The sequence below is a fragment of the Lagenorhynchus albirostris genome, chromosome 15 (genome assembly GCF_949774975.1).
Source record: "Lagenorhynchus albirostris chromosome 15, mLagAlb1.1, whole genome shotgun sequence".
In the NCBI taxonomy this organism is placed as follows: Eukaryota; Metazoa; Chordata; class Mammalia; order Artiodactyla; family Delphinidae; genus Lagenorhynchus; species Lagenorhynchus albirostris.
Genome location: NC_083109.1, coordinates 59289105 through 59315857, shown reverse-complemented (window position 1 = coordinate 59315857; position 26753 = coordinate 59289105). Strand labels below are relative to the sequence as shown.

The following is a 26753-nucleotide window of genomic DNA, read 5'->3' as shown; positions in this document are numbered from 1 at the left end:
CCTCTGGCTCTAACAAGTCCTTTCATCAGGCTTCCTTCTCTCCAGAGCACAGGCAAAGCAATCCAATCCTGGCCTCTGTGTTCACTGCCCTGGGGGAGTATAAAGGTGAAAAAGCTTCTCTGCCATGTGGGGAGGGGAAAACCAGCAAGATGCCCCCAAGGCACTCTACATATATCCTTCTCCAATCCCTGTCACAACCCAGGAGGTCAAGGAAATCATGGTGCCCATCCACAGAGGGAGTTAGGTCACTTGGGCAAGGCTGCACACACACACACACACACAACGGTATTTCCCTGCCTCTCTATGCAGTGGCAGAGGGAAAGTCATTTCTCTGCTCGAAGGCCAATCCTTGCAGTGCACTCAGCGGGCATAATGGAGAAAAGAAAAAGATGGTAAGGTTCTTTGGGTGCCCACTGCAGGCCAGGAATTCTGCCCGAGGTCAGGCAGCAAAGCAGTGCTGAGACCCTGATCTGCCTGACCTCTTCCACAGCACACTGCTGGCCTTCTGGGGGCCAGGGAAGCCTGACTGAAAAAGCGGGAACTTGAACTGCGCTTAAAAAACAGGAAGAACTAGAATACAGAATAGGTAAACCCATAAAGATAGAACGCTACTACTTAATAGGTACAGGGTGTCCTCTGGGGGTGACGAGAGTGCTTTGTAACTAGATAGACATGGTGGTTACACATTACAAATGTACTAAATTGCCACTGAACTGTTCACTTTTAAATGGTTAATTGTTTTTATAACTGTTAAATTTCTAACTTAACAGTTGTTCATTGTTCTAATTGTATTAAAAGCATACATGGTTTCACATTATCTGAAATTCACCTCCGTAAGAAAATACTTTATGGAAAGGACTGCAACAGGTAGATTAGAGCACATTCTAAGCCAAAGAAGCCACCACAGCAGAGTCCCCTAGGGGTGGGACAAGACTTCAGATAGTGCCCAGACCCCCACTGAAACACAGGGAAGAAAAGCCAAGCTCACTTCTCTCTCATGTTTCTGATTACACTGACGGGAGTGTCTGTTAGGGGCTAGTAAGTCCTTAACTTCTGCATCACTCAGGCTCCTAACAGGAAACAGCAGGCACTCTCAAATAAGGAGACTTCAAGGAGGTTTACTTAAAAGGGGCCCTACAGAGAAGTGGTGGCGAGAAGCGATTCTCAACCAGGATTTCATGTCCCCGCCCCCGCAAAAAAAAGGGCATTTGGCAATGTCTAGAGACATTTTTGGCACAACTAGGGGGCTGCTCCTGGCATCTACTACAGTGTACAGGACAGCCCCACGTGACAATCATTCAGCCCGAATGTCAACAGTGCCACAACTGGGAAATTCTGCCCTAACTTAAGTTTGATTGTCCCATGTCACAGATGATGAAACTGAGGCTCCGAGAAGTTAAAAAACTTAAACCTCTACTTGTGCTCTGAACCCCATCTCCTCTCACCTGCTCAAGGACATACTCCAGCAACGGTCCCTCTTTTTCCCACATCGTCAATTCTTTCTTATCATCTAGGCAATCCCTACAGCATACGGGGATGTCATAATACCTCCCCCAAGTTTAATAAAAGCCGTGCCTTGCTCCCACGTGCCGCTCCAGCCTCCAGTTCATTTCTCTGCTGCCCTGTCCAGCACAGCTCTTCCTTCACGAGAGCGGCCAGGCCCTCTGTGAGGGCCACCCCTTCCACAATGGCTGTTCCCAGCTCTGGCCAAAGGCCCTTTTGTTCCCATCTCCTCCTGCACCGAATTATCTACACAGGGGCCATAACATCTGGAACACAACAAATGACTTACTGACATTATATAACAAACACATGATACATTCAATGATATTATACGATTTGTTCAATGCACCCTGCAAAACTGCAATTAACGTGGCATTTCTATGGAGCCCTGTAAGCATGTGGAGCATTGTCTCAGATGATTTGTGTTTCTGGTTCCCCTCCTCACAGAAGGAACTCGACAACTGTTGGATCAAGACTCCGGGGTTCGGTTCTGTAGTCCCTCAAGCGGCTGCTTTAAATGGAGAGGACCAGAATGCCCTCGTGCATGCAATGCATATTGCATGAGTGAAGCACTAGTTTTGTCTGCATTAGCACATGAACAGATAAAATGGACAATCATTCACCCCCAAAGTCAGGGCACTGGGTCCTAGCATTGTGGGGTAAAGTGGCACAGCTGGAGGAGGACAAAAGGACAGACTTTCCTTCACCACACAATGGAAAGAGGCAGACTCTGCTTGGAGGCAGATGGGCTCGGGCCACCCAGGTGGACTTGTGATGCATAAAAACAAAGACTGGGTCAACAGTGGACTCATAAATGGGCAAAGAATTCCCTCTAGAGCAGAGGTCGGCAAATATTTTCTGTAAAGAGCAAAATGGTAAATACTTTTGGCTTTTCAAGCCAGATGGTCCCTGTCCCAGCTACTCAATCAGAGTGCAAAAGCAGCCAGAGACAACAGCAAGAATGGGTGTGGCTGGGTTCCAATAAAGCTTTATTTACAAAACAGGTGGCCAGCCCAGTTTCCCAATCCTTGCTGCAGAAAATAAAAAGAATAACTGCAGTGTGCAAATACTTTGAAGAGAAAGTGTATCTTCCCTCATGGTTGGAGAAATGGAAATTATAGGCTTACCAAATCAACCACCACATGTTACCACTGTATAACTACTAAGTTCACCAAGAAACATTTAAACTGAAATTCCTCATTGCTGGCAAAGCTCCGGGGAAACACAACGGTCAGAATGGCCATCATCAAAAAGTCTACAAATAACAAATGCTGGAGAGGGTGTGAAGAAAAAGGAACCCTCTTGCACTGTCAGTGGGAATGTAAATTGATACAGCCACTATGGAGAACAGTATGGAGGGTCCCTAAAAAACTAAAAATGGAGTTGCCATATGATCCAGCAAGCCCACTCCTAGGCACATATTTGGAGAAAACTCTAATCCGAAAAGATACATGCACCCCATGTTCACAGTAGCACTATTTACAATAGCCAAGACATGCAAGCAGCCTAAATGTCCATCGACAGATGAATGAATAAAGAAGATGTGGCACATATACACAATGGAATACAACTCAGCCATAAAGAAGAATGAAATATTGGCATTTGCAGCAACATGGATAAATTTAGCGATTATCATACTAAGTGAAATAAATCAGACAGAGAAAGACAAATATCATATGTTATCACTTATATGTGGAATCTAAAAACAAAATTATACAAATGAACTTATTTACAAAACAGAACCAGAGCAAGTTGTTGAACTTCTCCGACTCTTAATTCCCTCATCAGAAAATGGAAGTGAAAGTGAGTGCTGCTTTTATACAACAGGGATGAGTAGTTGGGATGGAGGCTACATGGCCCACAAAGCAGAAAATATTTACTATCTGGCCCTTTACAGAAAACGCTTGCCAACTCCATCCTAGAACATCATAAACGGAATTTACTTTCTTTTCCTACAATGAGAGAAAGGTTAAATAACTGCAGCATGTCAATTTAGTGGAACGTTACGTAGCATTTTTAAATAATTGTGAAGAGAAGGAACATGGGTAAATGCTATAATAAGTGAAAACACTAATTCAAATGTAGACTCAATGCAATTAGGTAAAATGCATATGCTTTGAACACAGAAGTGGAATACCTAAAAATCTGAATATTTAATATGTTAGAAAGGTATAGTTATAGGTATATTGTTTTCATAATAGTCTTTAATGTCATTTGGGGGTTTTGCTTTTTTTTTTTTTTAAGGTGGAGGAGGAAAGAGCGGATTCCAAACTATGCGGTCACAGGCAAGGAGAAACGGGGTGCCAGTGGGCAAGTTTCCCCTGTCGTGGGAAGCCGGGGAGCACAGGCCTCTGAGGGCTTCTGGATGGGTGAGCAGAAGTCAGGGCTGGGAAAGGGTCCTCACTCCCCCTGGAGGCCTCAGGCTGCTCCTCCCACAGCCTTTCCCACCTCAGCAAAAGGCATCCTCACCTGTCCAGCTGCTCAGGAGTCACCCTCGCCTCCCTCGGGTCTCTGCTGAGACATCACCTTCCCTGCAAGGTCTTCCTTGACCACCTCCCCCACCAAATGACAAGAGCCCTCCCTCCCCCTTCAGTTCATCCTCCATCCAGACAACAAGTGAGACAGACGCCACCCTCCCCCTTCAGTTCATCCTCCATCCAGACAACAAGTGGGACAGACGCCACCCTTGGGCTCTGGACTGGGCATATGATCCAGGCATAGGCAGCCAGAGCCACGGTGATGGGTTGGTTCCAGGATGGCCGCGAGGCCAGCCAGACCACTATGAGTCAGCCCCAGGACTTCTGCCGGAGCAACTGGAAAAGGCCTGCCCACTTGGGTGTTGCTACATTGTAGGATGTGACCCAAGAGCTGCTAGTGGCCGTCTTGCCTCCATGGAGGGGAGGCTGCCTGAGGGTGAAGCCAACAGAGAGGAAAGTATTGAGAGTTGCCAGCCGGACAGAAAGGTGGTCCTGATGACTCTCTAAGCACCAGCTGAGGCTGAAGCCAGGCTATCCCTAGACCTTTCCAGCACAAGATGCTTTAAACTCCTATTGTGCTGGAATCAGCTTCCACCACATGTAATTGAAAAAAGAGTCCTGGGGAATTCCCTGGCGATCCAGTCATTAGGACTCGGTGCTTTCACTGCTGGGGCCCGGGTTTGATCCCTGGTCGGGAAACTAAGGTCCCACAGGCTGCGTGGTACAGCCGGGTGTGTGGGAGGAAGAGTCCTGGTTAACGCACCCATTACTCTAACATTTTGGGTACATTCTTTCAATTCCCTTCAACAAACACTGACAGTACAGCCCTCTGCTAAGAAGATGCACCCAACTGTCATCCAACAAATGACTGCTGAATGTTGAACCCTGAATTTCTGGCCAGGCTCTGCTGCTACCAGTGCCTCACTCTCACTGGCAGCATTTTTTGTGCTGGGTCTTCGTTGCTTCGCGCGCGAGGGCTTTCTCTAGTTGCGGCAAGCAGGGGCTACTCTTCACTGCAGTGCGCAGGCTTCTCAATGCAGTGGCTTCTCTTGTTGCGGAGCATGGGCTCTAGGCACGCGGGCTTCAGTAGCTGTGGCATGCAGGCTCAGTAGCTGTGGTGCACGGGCTTAGTTGCTCCGCGGCATGTGGGATCTTCCCGGACCAGGGATCAAACCCGTGTCCCCTGTATTGGCAGGCGGGTTCTTAACGACTGTGCCACCAGGGAATCCCCTCACTGGTAGCGTTTTAAACAGGTGCAATTGCTTTGGCGGAAAGAGCAATCAAGAACCATCACCACTTTCGTGTTAACACTACTTCAGGGAAATCATCCCAAAGACATCATCAAAAGGAAGAAAAACTACCTTGAACAAAAATGTTCACTGCATCATTATGTATAATAGGAACAAAAAGGAAAAAAAGGGGGGGGATAAGTTTCCACAAGTAAAGTCAGTAATTTAAAAGTTATGCCATATGTGTAATGATGGATTACTGATGGATTATGAAGTCCATAAAAGTGACCAATATGAAGACCATGTAGCAATATGATAAAGTTTTATCCAGAAATGTTAAGGGTAAAAGCAAAATGTGAATTTACATGATAGTGATAAAATTACTTCAGCCTATGTCAACATTTCTCCAGCTTTTTCTCATTCTCCGTCAGGATGCTTTTTAGACATTTTTTCCTTAATCACCCCCGCCATGAAATTTTAATACCACAGATATATCATACATCATGCATATCTGTGCTTCAGACACAAGAATAGATGTTTCTCCCCCACAGGGGTGATATCACCCCGTTGAGAGTGCATGGCCTGTGTGCAGGCAAGACGGTAGCAGGACGGGAGGTGCTTTATCTGGGATTATGTTCACATTGCCAGAATTTAGAGAATTTAGTTCCAAAATTCAAGACCTCTGAGCATCTGACTTCCTGTTGGTCACCCGGGCAGAGCCATGCAACCGGGAAGTGGGAGAGTGGAGATCCGTGGGACTGAGTCCACTGCCACTGGCTCACAAGAGAGGCGGGCAGTCAAATGTTTGCTGACAGTGGAACAGTTTCTTCTGACAATCTGCCGTAACAGATCAGCCCAGTGCCTTCATTGGGGGAGAAAATGGTGATATCATCACTTTTTCTGCTTTGAATGACCACAGCTATTCTTTTTTCCGTTCACTCATTTCAGCTGATTCTTTTTTAACCATTTTCTAAATTGAAGGATAGTTAATTTACGGCGTTGTGTTTCAGGTGTACAGCAAAGTGATTTGGCATATATATATATATATATATTCCTTTTCAGATTCTTTTCCATTATAGGTTATTATAAGATATTGAATATACTTCTCTGTGCTATGCAGTAGGTCCTTGTTGTTTACCTGTTTTATATATATTAGTGTATATGTTATTCCCAAACTCCTAATTTATCTCCCCCTCCACCATCAGCTGATCCTTTACTCCAAATACAAGCCACTGCTGGAGATGACGCAGTCAATGCCAAAGAAAAAATCATGACCTTCAACATTCCAGAAGAATAAGAAAAAAGCTGCCAAAATGAACCTAAACATCAGACAAGACACAGCAGTAAATTACCCACTAAGCCCCCAACTCTGGTGTTTCAGGCCCTTACAGCTTGTCTGCTTCACTCATTATTTGACCTCTCTGGGTCTGGCTTTCCCCAGGCCTTGAAATGGGGGTTTCAGGGTCTTTCTAACTTAAGAAGGATTCGTGACAGAGTAATTATTGATGGAAATGAGCATCAAGTAGCTTCAACTGTAAAGTCTTACCAAAGACAGTGCCTGAGAATCATAATGACTTTCTGACTCTACAAGTCCTATTTTCCCCAGTAAGAGCAAAAGCATTATCTGAAAATCAGAATTCCTTAGCTAGTAGAGGCTGATCATCAAGTATTCCCACCTACTAGATTCTTTAAAGAGAAACAAGTAAATCATCACACTATCACACTGACACAACCACCGCATCCGGCAGGTATCCATCCTCCTAGCAATTTGTTTACTTCTACACACATAGGTGAATCCATAAACATTGTTTTATGTGCATGTTTTGATGTGCATCAAGGTATATATTTTAAATATAATTCTGTACCTTGCTTATTTTTAGAGAACATTAATGTTGAGATATAGCCACAGTGATGTGTATAAATCTAATTTATTCCTTTTAACGTCTTTGAGGTTTTCCATCAAGTGACCATACCGCATATATTTGTCCACTCCCCTATTAACGGTCATCTTAGTTGTTCCTGGCCCCATGATGCCCATTTATCTTGTGCATGCATTACCTAACCATTCCACTTCCTGGTTATTTGCACTTAATGTATTTGGCCTTGTACCCATCTTACCTCTGCCTCCACTCTAATATTTTCAGCTGCAAGACACAACAGACTCTAATTGCCAATTTATAGGCTACGCGAGAAACTGAGAAACATGTCAAAGTACACCAAAAGGATTCCATCAGCAAAATCCCACAAAGAAACCTAACAGGATAAACTGTTTCCTTCAAAAAAAAATGGCAAGGGGGCAAAAAAAACGAGGGAGATGAAAGGGGAACCCATAGTTTAAAAAAAGACTTTGTGCTTCAAAGGATACCATCAAGAAAGTGAAAAACAACCCACAGAACAGGAGAAAATTTTTTGTAAAGATATCTGATAAGGGACTTGTAGCCAGAAATTATATAGCATTCTTACAGCTCAACAATAAAAACAACCCAATTAAAAAAAAAAATGGACAAAGAAACTGAACAGACATCTCTCCAGATAAAATATACAGATGGCCAACAAGCACATGAAAAAATGCTCAATATTATTACTCATTAGGGAAATGCAAATCAAAGCCACAAAGGATACCACTTTACACTCACTAGAATGGTTATTATCAAAAAGACTATTGGTGAGGACAGGAAGAAACCAGAACCTTTTTACAGTACTGTAAATGATGCAGGAATGCAAAATGATGCAGCTGCTTTGGAAAACAGTCTGACAGTTCTTCAAACACACTCAGCAATTCTGCTCTTAGATATCTATCCAAGAGAAATGAAAACATATTATCCACACAAAAACTTGTACATGAATGTTCACAGCAGCATTATTCATGATAGCCAAAAAGTGGAAGCAAGTCAATGTCTGTCAAATGATGAATGGATAAACAAAATGTGGAATGTCCATACAACAGAATATTATTCAGTCACAAAAAGGAATGAAGTACAGATATATGTTACAACATGATGAATCTTAAAAACATGATACTTAGTGAAAAGAGACACAAAAGGTCACATATTGTATGATTTGATTTATATGAAGTATCCGGAATAGGCAAATCCATAGAGAGAGAAAGTAGATTAGTAGTTGCCTGAGGCTGAAGGAACAGAAAATGAAGAACAGCTATTAATGGGTATGAAGTTTCTTTTTTTGGAGTAATGAAAATGTTCTAAAATTTATTATGGTGATGTTTGTACAATTCTGTAAATATGTTAAACATTAAAAAAAAACCTTAAAAAGAGAGAAAGAGACCTAAAAAAATTAAAAGACAAACCAATTTGCATTGTTTAAACCATATTTAGACCCTGACTTTTAAAAATACACTATAGGGAATTCCCTGGCAGTCCAGTTGTTAGGACTCAGCGCTTTCACTGCCAGGGCCTGGGTCCAATCCCTGGTCGGGGAACTAAGATCCTGCAAGCCACGCAGCGTGGCCAAAAAAAAAATACATTATAAAATAAAATTATAAGGCAATCACGGAAATTTAACATTGAATATCTGATATTAATGAATTACTGCTCATTTCCTATACGTATAATGGAATTGAGTTATGCTTTTTTAAAAAGGAGTCCCTGTATCTCAGAGAGAAATATTTTTTAAAAACTTTACAGATGAAATGATATAGGACTTCCCTGGTGGCACAGTGGTTAAGAATCCACCTGCCAATGCAGGGGACATGGGTTCAATCCCTGGTCTGGGGAGATTCCACATGCTGCAGAGCAACTAAGCCCATGCACCACAAGTACTGAGCCTGAGCTCTAGGGCCCGCAAGCCACAACTACTGAGCCCGTGCGCCACAACTACTGAAGCCCCTGTGCCCTAGAACCCGTGCACCACAACTACTGACCCCACGCACAACTACTGAAGTCTGCGTGCTGCAACTACTGAGCCCATGTGCTGCAACTACTGAAGCCTGAGGGCCTAGAGCCCATGCTCCACAAGAGAAGCCACCGCAACGAGAAGCCCGCAAACCGCAACGAAAAGTAGCCCCCGCTCACCGCAACTAAAGCCCGCTCACCGCAACTACAGCCCGCGCACAGCAACGAAGACCCAACGCAGCCAAAAAAAAAAGAAGAAGAAATGATAGGATTTTCTGGGTGTCTAGGATTTGCTTCAAAATAAACTGGGGAGAGAGGTAGGAAGTAGACAGGTATATGGGTGAAGTGTCATGAGTTGGTAATTGTTCATTAAACTATTCTCTCCACTTTTCTTTTTTGCTTGAAATTCTCTTTAAAAAAAAAAGCAAAAGAGAGTAAATATTTCCATGCCACATTATTTTATGTGCCAATTATTAATCCCATAGATGGAAAATACCTTGGACTTCCCCTTCCAATCCTCAGCAACCACTTTTTCTCCCTCAATTACAATCTTTCCAAAAGAAATCTTTCACCCTTCATGGTTTTTCCTAAAAGAGCCATGTGTTGGTTTCCTTCTGTAATTTGTTTAACCTTAGACCTAATGAGTTTTTTAACTGAATTTTAAAACTTCCTTAGTTTTGATATTAAGTTGCTCCTTAAAGTATACATTGGTCCGGCTCCCTTGGCTTGTCAATTTCACTTGCTCCCAATGAAGACAGTAGAGAGAATGGTCCAGAACTGTGAGCTCAAGGCAGACTCCATGGTCACATTAAAAAGAAGAGTTTCTCAGGGCGTTCTTACCCCAGCCCTTGTCCCAGAGCTGGGCCAGAAAACAACCCCACCTGAACCCCACAGGGGTCCTTACAGAAACAACAATAGCAGCTCTCAAGTTCCTGACTACATACCATGTAAGGAGCACAGTACCAATCGCTTTACGTGAGTAACGTTAGTCATTGCAACAAGCCTAGGATACAGGTACTATTATTTATCCTCATTTTGCTGAGACTTCAGAACGGCAGAGCAACTTGCTCTAAATCACACAGGTTTATGTGGAAGAGCAAGTATTTGAACCCAAACTGTCTGCCCCCAAGGTCTGCACTTATTCCAGGCTGTATTACCTCCTGGGTGGAAACGAGTTCATTGCATCTTTGTTGTGGTATCACTAATGTTCAAGGACCAGAAACTCTAGTGCGGCCAAAAATCATCTGACAACAGAAGCTGGACCATCTCCCAGGAAAACCCCCCTCCCCAGCTCCCGCATCAGGACCATCAATTTCACAAATCTTGCTCATGAATAGCAAAACAAAAGGCACCTAAGTTATGGAAAGTGATCCACAGAGTTAACTTAGAAGTTAAAGATGAAGAGAGACACATGGCCTTCACCTTGCCCTGCCTCAACCTCCAGAAATGCCTGAGTCCAAGGCCAGGGCCAGCTGGGCTGGTTGCAAGGATTCTGTAGAGGCTATTCCACAGTGAGGGGAAAACAGGCAGAAGGAGGGTAGGCGGGTCTTCCTAAGTAAATCCAGATCCCAGTCAGGGCAGCTGCGAGGCTTCCCTGAGTCACTCCCATCTCTACATACTACACCCAGGAATGACTTAGCACCAAAACACCAACGGACCTCATGAGTGGAAAGGGCTGAGAACACGCATCCAAGTCTAGGGACTAAACTTCAGAAACACTGAAGGCAAGCTGTCCACACATAACTCAAGCCTCCCACCAAAACCACCCCACTCCCCAGTGGGAGGGACAGGGTCAGACTGGGAAGGGCAGAGGTCCCCAAATGAGCTCAGCATTGGACAAGAGGGGAAGGGCTGCCGGGCAGGACTAGGGAGACCTCAAATGAGCTAGGAAAAGAAATGGAAGGAGCTGGAGTATGAAAAAATAACCAAAATACAAGAAGCAGAACCAGAGAGGGAAAATGAGGAGAACCAAGCGTCCTCTGAAACCGAGAGCTAGCGGGGGACACAAGGCTCAGGGGGCAGCAAACTAAGAATGAGACACTCTTTGCCTGTGTGTAGATCGGAGTGACTGGGACCAGGGGCCTGGGTAGTGGGAATGACTGGGGAGCAGGGGGATCAGTAACTGGAACTGGGACTCAGGGAGTCTAGGAGTTAGGAGGGACTGAGACACAGGAGGTCTGAGAACTGGGGGTCGGTAACTGGACTGGGGGGTCGGAGGATTGGGAGGGACTGGGGGATCTGGGGGACAGGTGTCCAGGAGCTGGTTGTAAGTGATGGACAGGAGTCAAGGGACTAGGAGTGCCTGGACCGGGGACGCCAGAAAAGTGCAGGTGACCAGAAGCCAGGAACTGGGCGTACATGGGGGTCAGGAAACTGGGAGCGATGGGACGGGGTCCGCGAGCGAGCGGGACGCGGGGACTCGGGGGCCGGAGTGTGCAGCTGGTACGGCGGGAGCCGGGGCGGCTTGGGCGGGTGACAGCGGCCAGGCCTCCACTCACCGCTCATGGTGCCGCTCCCCGGGCCGGTGCCTGCCGTGCCGCCGCCACTGCCGCCACTGCCGCTGCCGCCCTCCAGACAGGCCAGGAGACGGCGCGCCCCGCCCTGCCTGCCGCCCCGCCCCGGAAGTACAGCCCAGCCGGCGCGGCCCCGCCCCCGACCCGGAACGTAAACACCCGTGCCGGGCGGCAGAGTTGGGGTGATGCTACACGAGCCGAGGCTGCTGGGCGCCCGAGGCAGACCGGAGACCCCCGCAGCGACGCCTCGCGATCCGCAAGGCGGGGACCGGACGGGACGCCTCCCCGCCATCCTGGGCTCACACCTCTGTCGGGGAGCCAGACGGGACGGTGTCCACGAGAAATGAGACAACGCGGTTCCAGAGAGCGCTAGAAGCGGAACGGGGAAATTTTAAAAGAGGAATGAGCCAAAGCGTGGGGACAGGGGAAGTGGGCGGTCCCGGGGGGCCACTCTCTGGAGACGACTTTAGAGACCAGAGACCTGGATGGTAAGAGGGAGACGGCCCGGGAAGATCGATGGGAAGGGTGTTCCAGAAGGAGGGGTTGACTGGAGTGAAAGGGTGAGCGAGAAAAGGGTGTGAGAGAGGAGACTGAAGAGGTAGGTGGAGGGCCCTGCAGACCATGGTGAATGGGTTGGACTTCCTGCCTAACTCTAAGGAGATAAGGGAATGCGAAATCTTTATAGAATTTAAGTAGGGGAGTGATGCAATGTGAATTTTAAGGTGATTCCTCTTCCTGGGTTGAGAATGAATTGTAGTGGGGCAGGGTGGAGAAGGGTCAGCTGGTTAGGCGGCCACTGCAATTGTCTGGCAAGAGATACTAGTGCCTGGGGCTAGGGTGGTGGCAGTGGTGTGAACGTAGATGGGTCGTGTTTGAAAGAAGGTCAGGTTACTGCCCCGTTTTACAGATAAGGGAAAGGGGACTCAGAAAGGTTAAAGGAGTGTTTTCCCAACTTGTTTTGCCCACAACCCAGAGTAAAAGAAAATGCATTTTACACCACAACCCAGTACACAAATACATACATTTAAGAAGCTGTTTAACAAAACAATTCTGTAGGTAATGTATTCTCTTCGCCTTTTCTTTTTTTCAATGCTGACTGAGACGATTGATCCACTCCTAAGTCTTGATCCACAAAACAGTGAATTGAGGCCCCCACGGGGAAATGGAGCCAGAATTCCAGCCGAGTTCTGCGTGACCCACATCCCCATGGTCTTCCTACTACATTGCCTCTCAACACATACTCTCTGGCCCCTGGAAATTTACCTTTTGGATTCAGCAGAAATCAAGAGATCTTTGGAGAAGGATGCTCTGCAGCATTATTTATAATAGAGAAAAAATGAAAAGCACCAAAGCCAGGTTACAGAAGAATAGCTAAGCAAATCATGGCCCACCTCACAAAGAATCTCGTAGTTTAAAGTGCTAATTATAAAGGTTATGGAAATGCGAGGAAAGGCCAGTGATAATAGAATAAGTTTAAAAAAGCCCCATGCAGGGAACTTCCCCGTGGTCCAGTGGTTAAGCCTACATGCTTCCACTGCAGAGAGCATGGGTTTGATCCCTGGTCAGGGAACTGGTAAGATCCCACATGCCACACGGTTTGGCAAAAAAAAAAAAACAAAACACAAAGCCCCATGCAAAATGGTCTGTACACCATGATTACAATTGTGTCAAAGTCAAAATACAGCCATGTGCAGGGACTATGATAGAATGTAAAAATGAAAATACTTGTGTGTTTGGTTGGGGGGTTGTTTTCCCCATTTTCAACATTGTACTTTGTAGTTTTTGCTAATTTGTTATTCTAGTTAAAGAGTCAGTGTGTCTGAATCCCTCCTCTCCCCCGCAGAAAGCCTAGTTTAGGTCTGTCTGCCTCTGTGACTTTTGGTGAGACATCACATACTTGCTTCATGGAATTGTCATGAGGATACGTGTTATACCTTCTCCTAGCGCCCTGTACCCTTTCTTCATGGCACTTGAGATGGGATAGGTTATTGAACTTGTAGAGGGTGCTTTACATTTTCCACCACCAGCCACCCTCCTTTAAGTATTGTAATTCCTTCCTCCTGAGATTTAGCCTGGTACTGGAGGACCAAGAATCAAAAGCCTAAGGTCAGCAGCTCTTCTGGGCTTTTGAAAAAAATCTAAACTCATTGAGGGGGGTGAGGGGAGAAGGAAGAAGGCTTGTGAGAAACTAGGAGGAATATTCCCAGGCCATATAACAGAAAAGGAGTGTGTGCCTGCCCTCAAAGAGACTAGACCTCAAAGCACTAATAAAAACCATGATGGCAACCTAACTAACACAAAGTACTTAATATGAACCAGAAACTTTTCATGGGAATAAATAAATAATAAATGTATGTGTGTGTATATTTTCATTTAATCCTTAAAACAACGTTATAAATAGATACTATAATTATCCCCATTTTACAGATGGGGAAACTGAGGCCTAGAGTGGTTAAGTAACTCTCACAGTTACCCAATGTCTATAACTTCCTAGTAATAGAGTCTGGAGTCAAACTCAAAGAGCCAGTGCCTTTACCACTATACTGCGTTGTCTCCTATGGCCCTCAAAGGCCTGGAATGGAGCCATAATGGGCCCTGAGTGGGTAAAAAGTTCCCACCAAGTTTCCCCATACCCCAAACCTGACACAAAAGCCACAAAGCCCCAAGACCTTGAGGGTCTCTGCTGTGGTGCCAGTGGGCATCTTAACAATGATCAAAGTCAACAGATTACCAGAGGGCACTGCCTATTGCACAGCCCTTTCCATAGCAGCTCAGGACCTTTGCACAACCCAAGGAAGGCCGCCCTCTCCCAATAATGACTAAGATTGTAGCCCAAAGAGATGAGGAAACTCAGAAATGGAATTAAATTGATGTGAAGAGAAAAAAGGGAATAGATCAGAATGTCTGGGTTTAAATCTGGCCCTGCCATTTACCGGCTATGTGATCTTGCTCTGATTCTGTTTCTGTCATCATCTGTAACAGGCAGATAATAATGATCCACCTACCTTGTGGTTTGTTGTATATATTAAATGAGTTAGTACAGGTAAAACACTTGGAACGACCCCTAGCACATTAGTAAGGGTAAATAAGTGCTAGCTATCCTTATTACCTGCGTGTAGATGCAAGAACGATACCTAGTACCCATTTATCACAGTTTGCAACTACACGTTTATTTATATGATTGTAATAATGCCTGATGCCTCCATGAAGCTGAAAGCTCACAAGGTCAGGAACTGGCCATGCACTGCACACTGAATTAGTGTGGCTGGCTCTAGGCTTCTCCTGTAGATAGAAAGTACATAGGATAACCTTGCTTTCCTTTAACAATAAAAAGAAATCCAGTCTGTCGTGAAATGTATGTGTACACGTATAGGAGAGAAGTGGTCTAGCCACAGAAACGTGTGACTATGGAATCCACACATTGCAGTGCTTTTTTTTTTCAGTGAGTCAATTTAATCATGAAACCAAGGAAGTTTCCACAGCTAAGCTCCCAACAGTAAGGTAGAAAAATATATCTAACAAAGATTTTCCAGAATTAGAGAACAAAAAGCCATATCATCCACTGATAAGTACAATCATCCTAAACAGATCCGACACATCATCCTTTTCTTCTGACAAAAGGTTTTCCAAGTAGCTCTATACCATTGAAATGGTTAATTAGCTGGGAAAACTGATTTCTCCATCCCCGTGACACTCGAGGCAGCTAGCAGGCTGTTGCAGTAGTCGTTTGTTTTTGTGGTGACAAGAATGGTTGCACCTTCCTCCATGGCTGGGAGTGGAAAGAAATGGTCAGAGTCGACCTTTGGTTTGCTCCTGACACAGTCTTCACACGTACATTCTTCCACTGTGTACCCAAGGCCTCTCGAAAGAAGAGTTTCCGCACCAGTCCCGCCATCGTCGCTCTCATACAGGTCTGCGTTCGCATCCTTCTGGAGAGCCGGTCCTGATTATGCAGAAACAGAACTGTTAACCTAAACTTTTCAGGGCGCATGGTTGTGCCAGACTTAACAGCACACATCTGGGATCAAAGCAACGTGAGATGTGTCTCTTCCCACAGAACCAATAAGTGGGTCCTACACTAGAAGTCATGAACTGACAGACCGTGGGCCACATTGGGTTCAAAGACATGCTTGGTTTAGGGCGTACAGTGTTTTTAAGTGTTTGCTTGTCTGTTTTACATTGGCCCACATTTGAAAAGCAAGAGACTTTACATACAAATCTAGACAACTGGCCTCTTTTTTTTTTTTTTAAGAAAACAAAATGTGGCCACTAGGAGCCAACATTCCTACACGGAAACAATTGGGAGTCGATAGCACCTGTCTCCTTCAAGCAGGGCATGGGCTCCCCTATCGCCGAAGCCTCAAGCAGCCCACTATGTTCATTTCTCACACACTTGGCCCTTGGATGCATTAAGGTACTGAGCCTTTTTACACATGTGAAATGACAAATTACCATATGTTACAGCACACCAAAATCAGTCTTGGGTGACACTTTAGAATTCACAGTAAAGATGCTTCTCTTGCAGAGCATTTTGTGGCAGATTACTTTTTTTTTAAAATGAATCTGTCATGATCACAGAAGGAAGGAGTCTCCACTACATCCCCATATGTGTCTATGAAGGCACGTTTACTACTTCCTCAACCTTCTGCAGTGTAACTCCATCTTCCAAAACGTCACACTAAAGTCACTCCCCACCTGTCTCTCAGACCCCAGGCAAAAAACGAGAAATGAGTCAATCATATGGAAGAGCCATCTCCCTCCCTTTACTGCACTAGAAAGCAAATAAGGTGGATGCTTTACAGATTATGCATGGAAAATACACGCATAAAGAAATAGGGCAATGGCTGCAAAGTGTTCGGGAATTAGATCATGGGCAAAGGTGCTGAAATATTTTTATCTTACAAAGCCTTTAAGTAGAACATCCACTTCTCTGGGACTGGTTCTCTACTGCTTAATAAAGATAAAAATCTTTGAGATGATTGTTTACATAATCCAGGAGCAACTGGTATTCATTTCTAGCATTTTTCGCAGTAAAATGTTCACTCAAGCAAACAACACTTATATTTGTATGAAAATATGGCCACGGATCTTGCCAAATATACTTTTCCCAATAGTACCAAACCTGGCTAGCTGTTTCTGATAGCATGACGTTTAATCAATGTGCTAACTTTGTCAAAGAGATGGATGTTTCCCAAGGAATCCTCAGTACTTCAAAAGAGTAATCAGAAAAAATGTTGGGGAAGGCTGACATTGTAGGACATCAGCAAAGAAGGTGTAAAAATCGAAAAGAAAGCGCGCTTCTTCCAAGAGTTCATTTAACCTGTCATCTAACACACTAAGAAGGGCCCTTACCAGATGAGATACTCAACATGAAAAAAGAAAAGGAACTGAAATTCACCATAGCCACCTCTTGGAAACAGATTTCAAAGATCAACCATCAAACCAACCTGTGTTTTTAAATTCGTCCTTTAATGGCTCGGAGCTCATCTTCCTGAGCAAGAACATCAACACGAAAACTGTCAAAGAAACGATCAAGCTGAGGCCCAAACAGGTCCAGAGAATTGCATTTGTTCCTTTCACTGAATTAAAAGAATGTCAGAGAAATAATGAACTGATAACATCATAACCACATCAAGTAAAGATTATTTGCCGTCCAATTCCCCTCATTCCTCAGCACTGACTTTTAAATTCTAAACCATACTTAATTAGGAGAGCTGATAAAAAATCTCTGTTGTTAACATTGCAGAATAAAATTGAGTTCAGTGCTGAATAATTGTTCGTTCCTGTTGGCATTTAAATGATTGCCTAATTTTCTTCCTCTTTTTGATCCAGAAAATATCACCACCTTCCCCGTAATATTTCTTCTTTGAATAAAGTCAATACAGAGAGAAGACTTCACACCAATGAGGAATTGTTCGAGCAGTATTACTTACTTGTATTACAATAACGCTGACATATTAGAGGAGGGGTATTAGGGCATCGAAGGTGACACGGTTTGCAAGCATGCAGCAATCTGTCAAAATATTCATTTTGGAAGCACTGTTGAGCCATCTGGAACCGGATCGCAAAAAGAAACAAGGAAACCACAGAAAGAACAGCATGGGAGGACAAGTAAAATCTCGTCGAGAATTCCCCAGCAAATGTAATGACAGCTGCTAGAATGTCGAGGGAAAAAAAGAACTTCACATCAATGACTTGGTTCTTATGGGGGCTGACTCTTGGTACCATGGCTAAGGATTTGAATACCAACACTAATTCCAGTTTCTAAGTTTGAGGCCTGGGTGGGGTAAGAGATGGGGCATATGTAGCAAGGGCTATGGTTTATACCTGAAACAGAAACTGCTTATTTATAGAGGAAATTTCTCAGGCAGGTGACAGTTGCAGGATGTCAACAAGCCTGAGGCATCAAGCAGGAGGTTCAGTAACCATTTTGGGAGCATCTGTTTGTGAGCTGTGCTGTGTGATGGGCCCCAGGGAGAGAGATAAGACAAGGTCTGTGTCCCTTAAGAACTAAAAATCTAACAGAGGAGATAGAAATTCACTCGAATAACCACAAAGTGTAGTAGGAAGATAGAATATGAGAGGGAAGGAATACGAAGCATGCCTACCAGGTTTTAAACCTAGGAAGAGTCCCAGAATTCTGACAAATAGGAATTTCTAGGGTAAAAGTTAAATTGGCAGGAGGGTTGGGGGGAAGATAGGTTTGGGACATAATAATAATATATGAATATTAATATATTATTAATATCTATGTTCCATTGTTGAAATTTTAGAAAAAAAACAGTTGAGCATGTAGAAAAATTATCCACAATCATAGCATCCAGAAATAATCGCTGTTAGTATTTGGTGTATCACACAGAGTTTGCAAACAGGCCTGCCAGTGTGTTTTTTTTTAATTTTAATTTTATTTTATATTACAGTATAGTTGATTTACAATGTTGTGTTGGTTTCAGGTGTACAGCAAAGTGATTTAGTTATACATATACTTGTATCTATTCTTTTTCAGATTCTTTTCCCGTAAAGGTTATTACAGAGTATTGAGTAGCGTTCTCTGTGCTATTGCCAATGTGTTCTATTTGGCCAACTCCTGGGAGAGTTTCTGTAGGTGGATGGAGGGATAGATAGACAGATAAATAGATAGATATATAGGGAGGTCCATTTTCCTTTTTACATAAATGGAATCACATGCATTTGTTTCTAACCATACTGAAAAATAAATCAAAATCTTACATTCCTCTAGGGTCCAGGCAGTGAGGTCAACGGGTGGGTGTGACACCCTGGGTGGGACAACCAGGAGCTGAAAGGGCTGGCCCAGCAGGTCCCACGCCCTCATGCTCCTGCCAAATGGTGACCTTTGGGAGACAGGAAAGGACACAGGAAAAGCATGATGAGAGATAGGTGAGGACAAAGATTACCCCTCCTATCAGCCAAGCAAGGAGAGCTTCAGGAAAGGATAGGAAGTAGGGTCAAATTCTGCAGAAAAGTCAGAGGTGGTGCACTAAGGAAGGGGGTCATTGGTGGCCTTTGAGTATGTCAGTGGGCATATTGTAGGTATTTAAGGAGTGGAGAGAAAGAGGAGGTAGCCAAGGTGGGCCACGCCTGGGAAGTCTGGTGGAAACCAGAACTGAGCTTCGCTATCTCTTGGAAAAGAAAGCACTACTGTTTCTGACAGATGTACTGGCTCAGGTGCCTGCAGTCCCATGTAGAAGGACATTCACTGCAACATCATTTGTATTCACAAGATCCTGTCCATCAGTGGGGAATCCACTGTAAAATATGACACAGCCATCAAAAAGAATGAGACCAATGTGCTCTGATATGAACAATACATCACCAAGTGGAAGATTCAAGGTACTGAACAGTGTGTTTATAATCTTCTCTCCTGTGTTTACAAAATAAAATATGTAGGGTCTATATATAGAGATATAAACATACGCTACGTCTGGAAAGATACTCAGGAGACTGATAATAATCACTGCCTCTGGCAAGAGACATAAAGTCCAGGGTGGAAGAAAATTTTAAAAACTTACTTTTCACTGAAAAATCTTTGGTACTGCTTGAATAACTTTTTTAATAATAATGATTATTTTTTTAATAAGAATCATGTTTTTAAAGGGTGGTGTCTTAGTCCATTCAGGCTGCTATACAAAATACCATCGACTGGGTGGCTTACAGACAATAAAAATATATTTCTCACAGTTCTGGAGGCTGGGAAATCCAAGATCAAGGTGTCAGCAGATTTGATGTCTGGTGAGAGCCCACAGAGAGCTAGCTGTCTTTTCACTATAAACTCTCATGGTGGAGGGGGCAGGAGATCTCCCTGGAGTCTCTTTTATAAGGACACTAATCCCATTCATGAGGGCTCCACCCTCATAACCTAATAATCTCCCAAAGACCTCCAAATGCCATCACACTGGGGATTAGGTTTCAACGTAAGAATGTGGGGTCGGGGGGCACAAACATTCAGTCTACAGCAACTGGGGAGCTTGGAGGAGGGAAAAGAGCAGAGTGAAAGAAAAGTTTCCCAAAGATGAAGAGCATAGGCTAAGGGGGGAAGAGTAAAGATTAAAGAAGTCAGAGAAACCAGTGATGGGCAAAGTCTGAGACAGTGTGAGGCCTGAAAGCCAGAGCACCAAGGAAGCCCTTCCCCGGCACCCTCACTGAGCCTTACGAGCAGTGAAGGCCTGCAGTGAAGCCCTGCCGAGGTTGCTCGTAATCCCTTGTAGGCCTCGGGCATCTTGAAGAAGCCCAGGAATGGCTCCATCCTCAGAGAGGTCACCTGAGACATCTCCTGGCATGTTGCCAAGCCTCTCAGACGTGCTGGGTGGGCTTCCAGGGATCAGGCCGGGAGGCTTCATCTTGCCTCAGGCTCTCTCCCCACAAGCATCTCCTCTCCCCCAGTTGTATCAAGCTTGAACCAGAGAGCACAGGCCTTGGAGCTGTACCACATCAATGGATGGGCGGCCCAGAAAGGGTGGTGATGCCATCCTGCTGAGACTCCCCAGGGTAGCTCTGGTCCCTCCCCTTCCCCAGGTTTGCTGTTCAGCTTGTTCAGCTCTCTCTTTGATTCTGTGAGGAAAACCTGTGATCCTTCCAATAAAATCCCATTTTGGCTTAAGTTAGCCAGAGTCAGTTTGGGTTGGTTGCTAACAATCCAAAAATAAAAATAAATCCTTAACCGTTTTATCCCATTCTTAACTAATTCCTCCACTCTTGCCTGAAATGTCGACAATAGACACTGATTGAGGGCCTTCCCCTTTGCTCCTCAGGATAGGGGTGACTGGTGAATTCTGGCATCTTAGGGTCAGCTGCTTCTCCTCCATGACAGGGAAGGAGGTGGGGAAACACAGACAGATAGAGATAAGTGTGCAAAAGGATTTGGGAGATGTCATACTAGTCAGGACTCTTTCCATAAGAAATGACATAAACACTGAAGTTCAAAAAGAATTTACTGGTATTATTGCTGAAAAGTCCAACGGTAAAATCAGCCTTAGTAGCTCGACTTTTGACCAAGTTTCTCTCTGTCACTTGCCTCAGCAATGCCATCTTCTGGGTCTTGGCTCCATTCCCAGGTATTTTCCTCATGGTCACAGAGAGCTGCAGCACTTGCAGCCCTCACACACTAATTCCTCCTAAACTCTCCCTCATCATCTCATCTGCTCCCATGTTTTACTGTTTGCTTGATTTTTGTTTTTTGTTTTGTTTTCGTTTTTGTTTTTTTGGCCATGCCATGTGGCTTGCGGGATCTTAGTTCCCCAACCAGGGATTAAACCCATGCCCCCTGCAGTGGAAGCGCAGAGTTGGGCCACCAGGGAATTCCCTGCTCCCATGGTTTGAAACGTGTTACCTTCCAAATCTATATATCCAACTCCAACCTTGGCCCTGAAATCCAAACCTATTTACCAACTGCCTACTTGGTACATCCATTTCAAGTCTAAGAGGCATCTCAAACTTTATCAAAGTGCATTTGGATTCTTCAAAAGGGAAAGAATGTATGCAGTCTTTTCAAACCTACTTGGTCATTGAATTCCTTTTTTCAAGGGCCACCTATGAACATCTAGGAATATATGTTTTATGGAACATAATTTGGGAAAAATCAGGCCAGATTATCTCCACAATTTCCTCCAGTTCTCAAAGGCTGTGATTTGGGGATTTAGCATAGAGACAGTAAAACAGAAGGAGCATGGTTTTAAAGCAAGAATTTTTTTTTTTAAGTTTCGTGATAAAGTTTGTTGATATGATAACATCACCAAAAGAGTGCTGGGTCTGACCTCGCTCTACACAGAAAGAACAGGGAGGAAAACCAATCCCCAAGTCAGCATCAAGCTTCAGCAGTCACTCAACGCTCTAAAGAAGCGAAGAGACGCTGCCTCAAACTTCCAAAGCCATTAGCGTGTTCTGCAAGGAAAATTCCATCCATTTAAAAGATCCTTTATCCAAATTACTAAACTACCAGCAAGCTTTCACACCAGAACACTTTGACCTTTTAGCTCTTAACTCTAAACCAACAGTACACAAGTTCTTCCCAGGACTTTAGTAGATTTTTCACTTGGAGAGGGAAATCTAGACCTGCATTAGTCCGGGTTCTCCAGAGAAACAGAACCAACAGAATGTACATATAGAGAGAGATTTCCTCTAAGAAACTGGTTCACACAATTATGGAGGCTGAGAAGTCCTAAAATGTGCAGTTGGCAAGCTGGAGACCCAGGAAAGTCAACAGCGATGGTGTAGTTTCAGTCCAAGTCTGAAGTTCCAGCTCAAGAGCCAATGGTGTGAGTTCCAGTCCAAGAGCCAGCAAGCTCGAGACACAAAAAGAGCTGATGTTTCAATGTCTGAAGACAGGAAAAGGCTGGTGTCCCAGCTCAATAGTCAGGCAGATCTTCAACTCTCTGCATGAGGGCAGTTTACTTTTACTCAGTGTACTCATTCAAATGCTAATCACATCCAAAAACACCCACACAGACACACCCAGAATAATCTTTGCCCAAATATCTGGGCCCCATCAAACTGACACATAAAATTAACCATCACAAGGCCCTTGACTACACATCCAATCCTTGCCTTCTGTTGACCTCCTTGAATAACCTCTGTGTTATGCTGTGCTACCTGGTTACTGTGGGAGCTGTGTCTCCCAGAATCCCCATCCCTGCACGGCTCCAGGATAGAGCTGGCCAACAGAGGAACATGAATGAGACTGGGAAAGCGGATGGGAAGCAGCAGCCACTGTTCTCCGAAGGACATCACAGTCACATGCAGTGACGGATGGTCACAAAGATGCCTAATGGGTTCAGGTACATCCTCATTCTCCTTTGCTCTACCTCCAGCTCTTCTTCCCACCTGCTGGCCCTGCTGAACAACAGCAGCCCCAGCCCCACCATCTTGCCATCAGCTTACCTGCTGATTCACAGAGGCGGGGGCCACAGACAACTGTACAAGCTCTCCCTCACGGCCCTCTGTTAGCAACTGGATGTTCCCGACTTCTCAGATCAACTGGTCGGTGATTCCACTGGTCCTCACCTCCCCAGCTCCTCTCACAATGTGGAAGGTCTGATTCCTACTCTATGTCCCTTACACTGCACCACTCATGGTGGCTCAGTTCCCCTGACCATCCTTGACTGATACATCTCTTTAATCTTGTTGTCTTGAACCTACAGTTGAAATTATTCACTAAGAACTGTCCAGATCCTGCCCGCAGAGTGGCACAGCATTATGATTAAGGCACAAGTTTTGGAGCCAGAAAAATCTGAAGCCCAGCTTCACCACAGTGGATCCTGTGTGGCCTTGGGCAAGTGGTCTAACCTCTCTGAGCCTCAGTTTCCTTATCTGTAACAATGTCCTTGATAATATATCAACTTCCTGGGATTGTTGCCAGGATTAAGTAAGATAATCTCTAGAACTCATAAGTTTATGTGCAGGACTTCCCTGGTGACGCAGTGGTTAAGAATCCTGCTGATGCAGGGGACATGGGTTCAAGCCCCAGTCTGGGAAGATTCCACATGCTGCGGAGCAACTAAGCCCATGCACCACAACTACTGAGCCTGCGCTCTAGAGCCTGCAAGCCACAACTACTGAGCCCACGTGCCACAACTACTGAAGCCCACACGCCTAGAGCCTGTGCTCCGCAACAAGAGAAGCTACCACCATGAGAAGTCCGCGCACCGCAACAAAGCGTAGCCCTCACTTGCTGTAACTAGAGAAAGCCTGCGTGCAGCAACGAAGACCCAACACAGCCAAAAATAAATAAATAAATTTATTTTTAAAAATAATAAATTTATGTGGAAATAATTTATGAGCACAGTTCATGGACCAGAGGAAGTGCTCAGCAAACTTTAGTGATTTTGTTATCATTAACAGGAAGCTCAGAGCCATTCAACCTCTGGGAAGGTTGTTTGCCCAAGTTTAGTTAGAGCAGTATAACCGGGGGGAGACCCCACAGAAATGGGATCATCCCCAAACCAAAGTCAGGAAACCAATATTATGCATTAATTGCTGGAATTTCAAACAAATTAATTAAAATGCTAGAATTTCAAGGGATGATGAAGCAAAGGGGCACTGCAAGGGTGGAAGGCAGAATGTGTTTAAGTTTGAAAGATGGGTTAAGGCAAGGGGTTAGTACTAAGGTAATGAGTAGCAGGCAAAAGTGAGCATTCTCTTTTTACAGGATGTCTGATGTGTAGCACAGAGCAGGCATAGTGGCCTATAGGAAATCTACAAGATCAGTCCAAAACCCTTACCTTTTCCCAAAGTAGAAAAATAGCTTCCAGAAATTCAAATATCATTGCAATACTGCATCAACATCTAGATGTTTTAATGTCATTTACTTTGGTGGATGTACATGCTATTTATTATGACACATTATTCTGAGAATCATTATTTAGTGCTTCCTTTAATTAGAGAAGGTTAGACAGTTCTTATTACAGGATCTGGATTTGGATTAGGTGATTTGGGAGCCGGTGCAACAAAACAGGCTTAGCTCTGGACTGGATGTTGACAGGTTGTGGGGTTAACTCTATAATTGGGGTATAACTATGTATTAATCAAGGTTTTCCAGAGAAGCAGAACCCATAGGAGACAGAAAGGAAGATAGATAAAGAGATGAGAGGGAGAGAGAGAGAGAGAAATTTCAAGGAATTGGCTCATGCAGCTGTGGGAGCTGGCAAGTCCAAAAATCACAGGGCAGAACCCAGAAGGCCAAAAATGCAGGGAAGCGTTGATGTTACAGTATTGAGTCCAAAATCCAGGGAGCAAGCAAGGCAGGCTGGAAATTCTAGGGTTTCTATGTTGCAGGTTTGAGGCCAAAACTTTTTGGAGGGAGAGTAAACCTCAGTCTTTGCTCTTAAGGCCTTCAACTGATTGGATGAGGCCCACCCACTTTATGGAGGGTAATCTGCTTTATTCAAAGTCCACTGGTTTGAATGTGAGTCATGTCTAGAAAATATCTTCACAACAACACCTAGACTGTGTAACTCTGGTGATCATGGGAGCTGTTCCTAAGAATACAGTTCTCTCCTTCTGAGCACAAGGCAGGATTGCACTTTCCATGCCCCTCTTTGAAGTTACACGTAGATGAGTAACTTGTTTTTGAATGTGAGCAGAAGGGACATGTGTCACTTGAAGACAGAGACTAGTGCTTAATTCAACCACATTCTCTTTCTCTCTGCCATGTTGAAGAGCAATGCCCCAGCTGGTGACAGCTCCGTGGGCCTGGGTTCCAATGGGAGGATAATAGAAGCACAGCCCCAGCTGACCCAGTGGGAGGTTATGGGCTGAATGTTTGTGCCCCCAAATTCATTTGGTGAAGCCCTAACTCCCAAAATGATGGTATTTGGAGGTGAGGCCTTTAGGAGATGATTAAGTTTAGATGAGGTCATGAGAGAGGAGGCCCTTATGATGAAATCAATGCCTTATAGACACCAGAGAACTTTCTCAAGCACTCGAGTGTCATAGGTGGACACAGGGAGAAGGCAGCCAACTGCAACCCAGGAAGGGAGCTCTCATCAGACACCAAATCTGCTGACACCCTGATCTTGGACTTTCCAGACTCCTGAATGGTGAGAAATAAATTTCTGTTGTTTAATCCACCCAGCCTATGATATTTTGTGATAGCAACCCATGCCTCCTGAGACACGTTGCATGAATGAGATCTGGGTGATGTTTGTTACTACAACACAACCTCGTCTATCCTGACTGAAACAGAGTCCAGAGCCATGGTACTAACCATTGTGCAGCATTGCCTCTTCACTACCACTGAAAACTTCTTTATGAGCACTAAATATTTCCAAACAAACTTCTGCTAGTGTACTGCAGTCCAAAATGAAAGAAACCTTAAAAGAACACAAAACTAACAAGGACACAAAGTAACAGTGAACATTAAGGCAGAAACACTGGCCCTCTGGTGTACTCATAAACTGCCAATGATTTGGTTTCTTATTCAACTTGAAACAGAGCCTGGGGGAGTCTGGGCTTGTGCTAAGGGGAGGTGGAGGAGATGAAACAGCTCAGAGCCAGGTTCTAAGGAAGCATTCCTGCTGGGCGAATCCTGCGATGGCAGATTCCAATGCAAAGACCTTCGCCTCCCATCTCTCCCTCATACTCAGATCTCTGCACATCCCTCAGAAGCCTGTCTGCTCATGGACATGAAAAGGCTAATTTGATATGGGGCCAAGTCTCAAGGCCGTCTGTTAGTCTTCCAAGAAGATTCCCTTTGAAGACCTGCTCCTCTGAACTCCTGCCATCCCTCAGCCCTATCAGAAATGACAGCTCTTTAGAACTTTTCAAAGTGGGTTCACTGATTTCCAGGGCGTCCTGACTGTTTGCAATTCTAAGACTCGTCATATCAGGGAAGTTTGATTTCTTGTTTTTCAACCACTGACTTCTCCTCGTGACACTTTTTGTCTCCACTGTAAATACCAAAAACCACAGGACACAGCTTGCTGATAGTGCTGCCTGCATCATTAGATGACTTGAGAAGCAGAAACAAATCCTCCCATTCCATAAATATTGATTGTGTGTCCACTATGTACTAGGCACTATGCCAGGCACCGAGGTACACCAGTGAGTTCATTTTAGATGTGGTTCCTGCCCTAACGGGGTTTACAGTCTGATGGGGGACACAGAAAAAAAAAGAAACTAATAAATAAAGTACCTACAATTGTGAAAGTGCTATTAAGGAAAAAGCAC

General features: G+C 44.6%; 2 protein-coding genes across 5 annotated transcripts in view; both read right to left on the bottom strand.

The window, feature by feature from the left end:
• Positions 1 to 11630, bottom strand: part of SNX29 (sorting nexin 29) — a 554801-nt gene extending 543171 nt beyond the window's left edge. For both annotated transcript variants that reach the window (XM_060123064.1, XM_060123065.1), the window contains exon 1: positions 11559 to 11630. In XM_060123064.1, the coding sequence (XP_059979047.1) occupies positions 11559 to 11565 (7 nt within the window). In that variant the 5' untranslated portion in view covers positions 11566 to 11630. The remainder of the gene's footprint in view (positions 1 to 11558) is intronic.
• Positions 11631 to 15107: 3477 nt separating this feature from the next.
• Positions 15108 to 26753, bottom strand: part of TNFRSF17 (TNF receptor superfamily member 17) — a 70182-nt gene continuing 58536 nt past the window's right edge. The window contains exons 1-4 of one of the 3 annotated variants that reach the window (XM_060125149.1): positions 18804 to 18822; positions 17507 to 17728; positions 17021 to 17152; positions 15108 to 15516 (exon numbers count right to left, since the gene is read on the bottom strand). In XM_060125149.1, coding sequence (XP_059981132.1) covers positions 15227 to 15516; positions 17021 to 17152; positions 17507 to 17624 — 540 coding nt within the window. In that variant the 5' untranslated portion in view covers positions 17625 to 17728; positions 18804 to 18822 and the 3' untranslated portion in view covers positions 15108 to 15226. Of the gene's footprint in view, positions 15517 to 17020; positions 17153 to 17506; positions 17802 to 18803; positions 18823 to 26753 lie in introns of those variants that run through there. The other 2 variants (XM_060125148.1, XM_060125147.1) reach the window with 2 other exon arrangements.